The 10190-nt window shown below is 46.4% G+C and overlaps 3 protein-coding genes across 51 annotated transcripts in view; 1 reads left to right on the top strand and 2 right to left on the bottom strand.

Moving 5' to 3' along the window:
• Nucleotides 1-8187, top strand: part of LOC121110407 (translation initiation factor IF-2-like) — a 65216-nt gene extending 57029 nt beyond the window's left edge. Inside the window, exon 2 of the mRNA XM_040698298.1 lies at nucleotides 45-8187. Within this exon, the coding sequence (XP_040554232.1) occupies nucleotides 45-283 (239 nt within the window). The 3' untranslated portion in view covers nucleotides 284-8187. The remainder of the gene's footprint in view (nucleotides 1-44) is intronic.
• Nucleotides 1-8845, bottom strand: part of TRAF3IP2 (TRAF3 interacting protein 2) — a 34631-nt gene extending 25786 nt beyond the window's left edge. The window contains exons 1-3 of the mRNA XM_046939592.1: nucleotides 5346-8845; nucleotides 4081-4487; nucleotides 2614-3578 (exon numbers count right to left, since the gene is read on the bottom strand). The gene's annotated coding sequence lies outside the window, so the exon portion shown is untranslated. The remainder of the gene's footprint in view (nucleotides 1-2613; nucleotides 3579-4080; nucleotides 4488-5345) is intronic.
• Nucleotides 6732-10190, bottom strand: part of FYN (FYN proto-oncogene, Src family tyrosine kinase) — a 130638-nt gene continuing 127179 nt past the window's right edge. For 48 of the 49 annotated variants that reach the window (XM_046938541.1, XM_046938536.1, XM_046938546.1 and 45 more), the window contains one exon: nucleotides 6732-9624. In XM_046938541.1, the coding sequence (XP_046794497.1) occupies nucleotides 9416-9624 (209 nt within the window). In that variant the 3' untranslated portion in view covers nucleotides 6732-9415. The remainder of the gene's footprint in view (nucleotides 9625-10190) is intronic. The other variant, NM_205349.3, reaches the window with a different exon arrangement.

Genomic DNA, 10190 nt, shown 5'->3' with positions numbered 1-10190 from the left:
CGTTTTTTTTCCTCCTTTTACGACAGCCTCCCTTCCTCTCCCAGGTAGGCTGCAGAACTGGCTCTGCAGCAGGAAGTGGAGGAGGCATGCAAATCACAACGCGGAACGGGGAGCCTCGTCGGCAGCCGCCGCGGGGGAGTGGAGTGGAGCGGCGCGGAGGAGCCACGCGTTGGGCTTCGCGCTCTCCGAATGCCCGCGCGCGTCTCTGTGCCTCTGCCGTGGGAGGCCGGGCTGCTCTGCGGGAGCCCTGTGGAGAAACAGCTGTAGGGGAAGCCCGGTGTGAGTCCTGAATAATGTGCCTCACTGGAAAAGCCACCGGGTTTTTTTTTTGCTTTTTTTTTTTTTTTAAATCCTCTGTTACTTACCGTCAGTCTCAAGCATTACAACAACTGTGATTCAGCCTACCAAAGAAAATCACACGATGACGATAGCGAACTACATCGAGAACAGCAACAATAAAAAACCAACCCAATGTATCGTCTTTTCTTTTTCTTTTTTTTTTTTTTTAAATTTGACTTTTAGTCACTTCCAAGTTTTCCTCCCGGTGCCTTCACACCACCACAAGAGCTGGGCGAGGCGGCACTGGCGGCCATTCCCCGGGCACTGCCGCAAGACGCAGCTGTGTGGTGCCGCCTGCACCGCCTCCCTGACCTCCCCGCCCAGAGCTCCTCCTGATCTTTACCCTACATCTTCCTAGTTTAGCCCTAGGAGGAGTCTGTCTTGGCTGCAGCTGTGTACAGCTCTTCATCCTTCGGGTGGCTGCAGGCTTTGTGCTCGACCGGCTGGCCTGCACACGTCTAAATCACGTTCCCTGAGGTCAGGCGGTGCTCCTCGCTCCTGCACCCATCCCGTGGCACGGGGATCCCACCTATGGAGACACACCACCCTCCAGCCCTGCTCATGGCTGCGAGGTGAAGCCATGGCCCATACGCTTATTTCCCCTTGTCAGATTTCTATGGGAACATTCAGATGGCTGGGGGCAGCCCCAGGCTGAATGCTAAGCGTGGTTATATATGTAGTGGTGCTCCCCAGGGCTTACCTTCTTCCCAGAGATATCAGGAGCTCAGCCCATCCCTCTGTCCCACTCTCTGCCCTCCTTTCCTCCCTCCTCTGTCGAGGGTACCCAGCTTTCCTTTTGGGTCATCCAAAAGTATGCTTCTGGGCTGAAGCCAGGAAACATTCAGTTAACAGCATCATCCCACAGATGGGTGTCAGTGCTCCGGCTTTAACACAACCAGGAACGTGCATCCTTTGCTGCCCACAGAACTGGGCCCTGGTGGGGAGCACTGCCCGAGCAGGGCTCAGGGCCTGAGGAGGAATGACCCAGCCCTGAGTCACACCAAACCTGGCTTCCCGTCAGTCTCATGGCAACTGCACTGCAGCTTGCACCCTGTGGCCGCACCAGTGCTGAAAGCAGGGCCTTGAACAGGCTCTGCCCTGTCTTGCCGGTGGGGTCTATTTGTAAAGGGCTGTGCTGTGCTGCCATCAGACATCTCTCCCTTCACACACAATACCATCAAACACTTCTGCCTCCTATTCTGGCAACATATGGACAGGCCTCTCTCATTCTCCACTGTTTATACCCTGGATACCATGCTACAGAAACACGGACTGATTGATGCTGACAGAGGCCCCTGAGTCCATCTGCTCCAACACCTATCCAAGCAGGGACACCTAGAGCGGGGTGCCCAGGCCCACGTCCAGGAGGCTTTTGGAGATCCCTGAGGAGGAGACTGCAGCCTCCGGGCAGCCTGTGCCAGTGCTCCGTCACCCATACAGCACAGCAGTGCTGCCTGGTGTTCAGAGAGAACCTCTTGTGTTCCAGTTCCATTGCCCCTTGCCCTGGCACTGGGCACCACTGAAAAGGCTTAGCTATGTCTTCTTTGCACTGTCCCCTCAGATATTTGTACATGTTGATAAGATTCCCCTGAAACTCCTCTCCCCCAGGCTGAACAGTCCTAGATCTCTCCAGTCCTTTCAGCATCTTGGTGGCCTTTCATTAAACTCTCGCTAGTAGCTTTATGTGCTCCATATGCACTCGGCCACGTAGAAATGCCCCTAGGAGCTGGTGCTATCTGACTCAGTATTCTCCTAGGGTTATTTCCCCATGGAAACTGCCATGTACGTATCTTTATTTGAAGTGGTATTTGTGGTCCAAAGAAGGGAGCAAGAGCAGCCTCGTTTCTCTGGATGTGATGCCTGGGGGATAGGCTATGAAATCTGGCCCTCACGTGTGTACTTCTCTGTGCAGAAATCAGGCCTACAGATCTCACAGTGCCAGCAGCAGCAACCAAAGGACCAGCTCTGCTCCTTCTTTAACTTACCAACCCCCCCAAACCAGCAGGTATCTGCAATCAAAGAATCATTTTGGTTGGAAAACACCTTTCAGATCAAGTCCAGTCACCATATCCCTCAGCACCACATCCTCATGTCTCTTAAATACCTCCAGGGATGGTGACCCCACCACTTCCCTGGGCAACCCGTTCCAATGCCTAACCACCCCTTCTGTGCAGAAATTGTTCCCAATATCCAATGTAAACCTCCTCTGGTGCAACTGGAGGTTGTTTCCCACATCCTATAATTTGTCACCTGAGAAAAGACACTGACTCCCACCTTGCTTTCACTTCCTTTTGCATAGTTGTGGAAGAGTGATGAAGTTTCCTCTCACCCTTCTTTTTTCACATGGAGTACTTCCTCTCACTTGCGCTTCAGGTACTTTCTTAGAAGTCTGAAAAAAAGAGAAAAAAAAAAACACACACAAGGCATGGAAGACTGCTAATTGATAACAATGCTGCCGAGCAGCTTTAAGAGCAAAGCTGAGGTCCACCTAAACACTCTCCCACAGAGCTGTAGAAGCAATTAACTCTTTTTGGATTAGGAAACTTAGAAAACTTGTCTAGGTTCATCCCAGAATTTCCAAACCCAGGCCATCCTAATTGTGTTCTGAAAGCTGTTTTATAGTTCTGAAGTCTGCCGACTGTCCCTACAGAGCACTGGATCAAACTCGAAACGCTTTAAAGCTAGTATCTCATCTGTACAGTATTTAAAAGCAGGATGTGCTGTGTCATATTGGGCCCATCACAGGAGCTACAGATTAATATTCAAGTGCAGGTTGGGTTGTTTTCATTGGCAAGATCACACTGAGCTGTGTTATATAAAAACCAGTTGCTCGTCCTTCAGGAGTAATATTTCTTGTTTTGATGAGGAAGACAATGCCAACGCCTGGTGCTGCTTCTCATGTCTTCTACCGCATTTATATATTCACAGAATTAATTTCATCGTAAATGCTTTTGTTTCCACATGATCCACTGTTTGGAGTAAAGCACTCCACATCACTCAGCTTTTCACATTAGTGACGTGAGTTGATCTGGAGACATCGGAATGGGCGTTTCATTCCACCTGCCTTGGTGTAAGGTGCACTGCAACCTCAATTGGCCAGATCCTCGCTGCTGTTGCGCTGCGAAGGGGTTTCCTTCCATTCCCTGCTGTGTAGCGGTGTGCATGTGCCTGCACAAATATTTTCCACTTTTTTTTAGGCTTTTGCTTTGGCATCTTTTAGTCACGCCCTGGAGAGACACCTGAAAGGGGAGAAAAAAGTACCTCCACATCAGCTTATGCACTGCTTCTAATTAAACCTTGCATAATGACAAAAACCCTCCTGCCATTTGTTAAGATTTTCCCCACGGCATTCTGTATCCCCTTAATTAAGAGCAGGAGCTAAGTAATACCTATTTTATTCCCTGTTGCTTCCAATTAGGCATCCATTGATCATTACCCACCCAACATTTGACAATTAACAGAGCTCCCACTCTCTGCAAGACCAGAGGACATACTTCTTCAGCAACACACGACCAGAGTAATGCATGGGGAGCTGTGGGGTAAATGATGGAGTTAGAAGCAGGAGGGTACGGCCACCCAAGTGGAACAGAAGACATGCCATATGCAAATGTTCAGGATGCGGTGCGTGTTTGATACATGGGGTGTGTGTGAGGTCATGTGCAAAGCTCACTGGAGGCCTGGCTGCACATGGGAGGCATGGGAATCGAGGGCAAACTTTAGTTCTCAGATGATCAAACGTACCTTAGCCTCTGCCTTTAGAATACAAATCAGTTCCCAATGTGGCTCTTTACTTTTTTAGTAGACCAGAAGTTAGCACCCACTCCTGACTCCTGGGTTGGCAGTGCAGATGAAGCTGAGCCCTATGTGGGCTCACAGTGGCCCCCATGAAGTCACTGGTGGCTGAAGACCTGTTTTTGGCTCCATCTGATCATGCCCAGGCCATGGCCAACGGCAAGCAGTGCAGATGCCCTGTGAACCAAAAGGGCACTGCCACATCCATTTTCCAGCAGGAGGGAGCCTTCCTGGACAACTTCTGAGGGGAATCCTGAGGTGTGATGGGGCTGGAAGGTGGCCCAGAGCATTGTGGGTGTGAATACTGAGTCAGCAGTGCCAAGGTTTCGGGTAGGCCCTCCGCACCAGGGTGAACCCTAGAGTAAGCAGATAAAGTTACAGCATGGGCGGCCCAGAGCCCTCATTGAGCTGCAGCCCGGCCAGGGAGGAAGGAGGAGAATCTCATATCTGGGCTCTTTGCCCTTGTAGCCATTTATGGAGCTTAATGCTGAGTTATTCCCAACAATGAGCAGAACAATCCGGCTCCCATCTGCCTCAGGTAGGCAGGCATAATGCCTTCCCTTCAGACACAGACACGCAGGTCCTGGAGCATTTTGTCCACTACCTTAGATACACACTACTCACTCTCCCTTCATCAGAGAAGACGTTTACATTGGGTAAAAGCACCTGCAGCCCAAGCTCATGGCTCTGCTGTCATCTGATGGCCTGCCAGCACAGTTGGTGCTGAGACCTCTGGCTCTCCCCATACACCACATGAGGTACAGCCCACATGGAACGCTGTGCGTCCCAGCAGGGCACTCCTCTCCCTATTGGCCCTCTGCAGGCCCCACATTGCAGCCGTGCCTTTGGGGGAAAGGTTTTCTCTCCCTGACTTGGGAATCAGCCATAGAGGCTCTGTGCCATGACTTCAGGCCCCAAATACTGCAGGGCTTTGCTCACTGCCCCTCTCCTGGCCTGGCCAAGGAGTGGGAGCCAGCAAAGAGGAAAAAAGAAAGCCTACAAGAGAAGCTCTTTTATTATTAACACCATTCTGTCCTCTAATCCACTCATGTCCTGTTTTACAAATGCATTTTTGTTAAGCGTGCTGCTACAGGGGGAGAATACAAGGAGATGAATTGATGTTTGTGTAGGTATAGATGTTGCGCGTGAATTGCATTTTGATATATACACACAAGAACACTGGCTATATTAAACATTAACAGAAAACATCTCACAGACAGAAGCGAAGCTGGCACTTCCCTCCTCATGTTCAGACCACATCTCAGCACCCCAGTTTCAGCTATCAGTTGCTCCTGGTAAGTCAATGGCCCTGGGAGACAGAGCTTCATCTTCTGTGTGGGCGGCAGCCTGGCCAGGGGCTCTTTTTCCTCTTCTGCTGATAGAATGTGGATTCTCTTTTGGTCTGTGCAGGAAAATCCAAACTGAAAGTGTCCCTTCCTTCAGTGAAGGTGGCAGGGAACACTGCCCTGATGCAAAGAAGCCCCTTCAGTGTGTGAGTCACAGGAAATTATAATCACCGCTTACTGAGATTGCAGAACACAATGAGATTTCTGAGCTGCAAACAGACTTCAATTACTCTTGAAAGACAGACAGACCCTCAAACTGACATGATTTGAGAAAATAAATATGCTTTCGTCTGCACTGCTGGTGGTAATTTCCCATTAGACAGGAAAAGCCGTCTTTGATGGATGAATATTGTCTCACGTTAGGAGAGGAGCTACTGTATATACACTAACAGCACTCGCATACTGGGTTCAGCCTCACATGAGGCCCTTAGACCCTCAGGGTGCAATATGGTAGCAATCATTAGCGTGCTGCATTCTTTATTTGAGCATCTGAGTAATGGATGGTGCTTATCCAAATAAATCTGACCAACTTCCCACTCACCTCCAAGTTCTGTGGCAAGGTCAAATACATGCAGCGCTCTGCCCTCGTGGTGCGCAGTGAGTTCTTTCCAGGATAGAGACTTCATGGGGAATGCTCGCACTGCAGACAGATTTTCCATATGGGATTATTTTTGTAACGTTAGCAGTTAATCAGTTTTCCATTTTATATTTACTTTGTATTTATTTTCTATAGTGGTAATTAAACCAAAGTCAGAGTGTCACACAGAACTAAGTTAAATGCCATTTGCAGAAGCCAAAGAACATCCTGTCAGTGCCTTTGACAAACTCTGGATCTTTCGGAGGATCCACCAAGTCTCACGTTATTTCCTCCCCACACAAACATGTTAACAGGCATTAATTGTATGAATTGTCCCTTCTGTGGCAGTGTAGCATCTCTGCCTGTCATTTCTCATGGGACGGGCATTGGATGAATCTGCCCAGAGACAGGGGTCACCCCCAGAGTCCTCCCAGCTGTCGGTGGGTCGCCTCTTCATGTTGGTTTGGAGTCAGGTGGGCTGCTGCAGGGAGCTTTTAGCCAACCGTCTTCACCTGGCTGTGATTTATTTAGCCTTACATTAAACACAATTATTGGAGAGAAGAGGATATTTTTAGATATTTTCTACTTCTACAGTCACCGCACAGCTATGTGTGGTGCATACACAGTCGCTAAGGAAACAATTTGATTAATTTATAGCAAAAATGCTAACAACCTTGTTTAAATTTTACTAACGTTTTTATTTGAGAGATTAAAAAACCCAAACAACAAAACTCCCAACATTAAGAAAAAGAAGCAGAAGAGCTACCGATGAGAAATGATCTGGATCTGCCACCCAGTAGCAGCAGCAGTCTGCACGTGGCTGCGGGCAGGTACTCACAGGCTGAATGTGACATGAGGAACTGCAAACCCGAGAATCAGAAATAAAGGCCATAAAATCCCAATGACTCCCCATCTCAGTCTTATTTCCAATGAGAAACACAGGCAAAATCCCAAACGTTTTAGCCTCATCCCATCTGCTATAGACCTGGGAAGAATGACCGTGCTTTGCCACCCTTTTTCTGGGTACATGACGTTTTGGCTTTGCCAGCCAGCCGAGCTCCTGCAGAGGGCTTAGCGCAGTGGGTGATGCTTTAAGGCAGGGGCTAGCTGTGGGAAAAAGGACCACAACTCACCTTGTAAGTATTAAGAGGAGACTGATTTTGAAAAGTCCAATAAGAATTATGGCCTCTTCGGTGTTCCACAGCTACAGGTACAGAAACATTGAATATAGCATGTACATAATGTTACTTATAGACTCTACACGCAAAACGTTAACCAATTTATCATGGAAGTCTGGTAACAAGCAACATTGCCATGTAAATGCACGCTTGGAGAAAGGCTGAGTGCAGAACTCTCTTTGCAAGAGGATTTGCAGTCACTGCTTTGTATAGAAAACATGAAAGCAACGATGACAATGTTTTCTCCAAATCTCAATTCATCATTGTGTTATATTTCAGGAACCGAAAAATGTTCTCTTTAGAAAACGTGTGGCTATTCAGACTACGAATTCGCAACCTAATTATTAAATAATTAAAAAAACACTTAAACTGTCATGAAGTCTTACTTGGCTGCAATAGTTTAAAGCAACGACAGCAATACAAGGCATAGAATTCTTTTTCCTGCGACACTTGTAAATGTATTCACATTAAAAGCAAAGGGACTACTGAAGAAGAAACTCTTCTGCAGAACAGAGGAGAGACCAGCTGTGCACTCAACCACCTTCCTTACAGTTGAACTCCAGCTGCTTACAAACATACTGACTTCAGAACTCTGAAAACGGTGCCCCATAGGTCCGCACACTCCTACCAAATACGGAGCCCCAAAGAGCACGACACCCCTTCTTGAAACGTCCTTATCTCCTCTCCACCGTTATCTCCACAATTTAAACAAAAGAACAACTATCCAAATGTAAAATGCTCTTTTTTTTTTTTTAATTACTAAATTAAGAAAGTTAAACAGTTTTAAAATGTAAACTTGCAAATAAACCATAACAAAATGTAATTAAGACTTTAAAATTTGCAACTCAGTATTAAAAACTCAATAGAAATAGAAAGGAAGTTTTTTTTTTGTTTTTTTTTGTTTGTTTGTTTGCTTTTTGGTTAAACGTAAGTAATTCAAGGCTGGTACAGACAACTGAAAAGGTAATACTTTGTTCTGTGCATCTCCCATGAAATGTAAAGAAGTGCATAGTAATTCCACTGGAGAACTTGCAGACACAGAGAAAGTACTTTCATTAGCAGTACAGGACACTGAACACACTTATTTTACAATGGAAAAATGTTACACGTAAAACAGAAGGATCCTAGTTGCGTGACCAACAGTTTAGCATCGGACGTGGCTAAAATGCTATGATTTTAAGACCATCTGAATGTGGTTACAGGGCTTAATAAATCTGTTTGAAACGCTGCAGTATACACGTTCTGATACAAGGAGTCCTCGCAGTTTCCATTTTCCAGTTCCAACGGTGACGCCGTAGTTTTCTTGCTTTAAATAAGTTCACTTTAGTTCCAAGAACAAATCATCGCACACTTCTTAAACGTCGGAAACATTACTGTAAATACAGCACATGATTCCTGAAAGAGCAAAGTTACAACCATCTACAGGTACATAATCATAAACAAAAAGTGCAATCCAATTTAAAAAAATCATGCTTGGCAAAAGCCAAAAATTAGACCACTGGCTTCCACAACCTCGCCAGTGTTTTCATGTCTGCAGTAAAATTATCACTTTCTGGGTACTGCTGCAGCAGGATTCATTCTGTTCAAAATGAGCTTCCCCTGCAATAGCACCCATATACGGTATGTACACGTATGTATATATATTATATATATTTTATATATAAAAAAGCAAAAAACCAAACACCTGTCCTGATTTTTTTTTGTTTTGTCTTTTTTTTTTTTTTTTTTTGTTAAAACATGAAAAAAAAATGTTTTAGACAAAGAGGCCACTTCTGGAAAATAATACTTTTAGTCGGATCAGGAGAAGACTAGTTAAAATCACATAGGTTCTGCGTTTTAAAAAAAGGAAAGCACTAGGATCAGTTATTGGCACTGAGTTACTATTTACAATGAACAGAGGTTTTGCAGTTTACGTAACATCAATATAATGCAGTTTAGGAGTCTCTGATTAAGAAAAAAAACGAGTGTTTTTCTCCTTTTCATCCAGGACATTCAGATTATTAGGACAAGTGGTCATAGGCGAGGGCTGCGCGAGTTCCCAGCTCCAGCCCTTCTGTGCCCAGCGGTGCTGGGAGATGCTGCTGCACTCCTGGAAGCCGATCAGGGAGCTGGACGCTGAAGGGCAGATGGGGCAGGGCTGAGGGACACCTGGCAATTCGTGACAGTGTGTGGAGACCAGGGAGTTACAGGTTGTCACCGGGCTGGTACTGGGGTTCTGTTGCAGTGAAGTAGTCTTCGAGAAAACCCTGCAAATATTCAAAAGTTGGACGCTCCTCTGGGTCTTTTTTCCAGCAGTGGATCATAAGCTCGTGCAAGGAGATGGGACAGTCCTGAGGACATGGCATCCGATAACCGCGTTCTACTTGCTCCAAGACTTCACGGTTATTCATGCCTGGGAAGGACAGACAAACCCATACTACTGAATCATGGGAAAATTAACTCAGGCACAACTGTATCTACAATACATGCAATGTTCCCAACCGTACTCGTTTCTTTTGGTTAAGAGGAAAAAATCCCCAAACCACTCTGATGTCTGGTTTCAGCTCTTCACCTCCTGCAAGACTACCTGGACTGTTTGCTTTTTCAGTAGAGAGCTACAACATTCAGTGATGACTAAAATGCTGCTCCCATGGTTACCTTCTTGGCTTACTGGGTGGGATTTGGCACTTTCCTTCCCCAGCAGCAGTGGCCATGGTACATGAAATGTTAAAGAAAATGGTCGCGTTACAACAAATACCATTCTAAATTCTAAAAACTAAGATTAATTTTTAGAACACTCCGAGCGTAGGCCTTTCTTTAGGGACTTTGTGAGGTTGTGATGCAGAGGCTTCTAGATGACAAACTCCGCTGCTTGAGGCTGCTGGGCATGTCCAGCAGCATTACTTTCACATCAGGTCCAAAGCTCACTCTGCTAACGGTCTGTGCTGGACAATATTGCTTCTACCACATTGTGTTGTT

The sequence above is a fragment of the Gallus gallus genome, chromosome 3 (genome assembly GCF_016699485.2).
Source record: "Gallus gallus isolate bGalGal1 chromosome 3, bGalGal1.mat.broiler.GRCg7b, whole genome shotgun sequence".
NCBI lineage: Eukaryota > Metazoa > Chordata > Aves > Galliformes > Phasianidae > Gallus > Gallus gallus.
The sequence above is the reverse complement of the archived record's forward strand: the minus strand, read 5'-3'. Positions and strand labels throughout refer to the sequence as shown.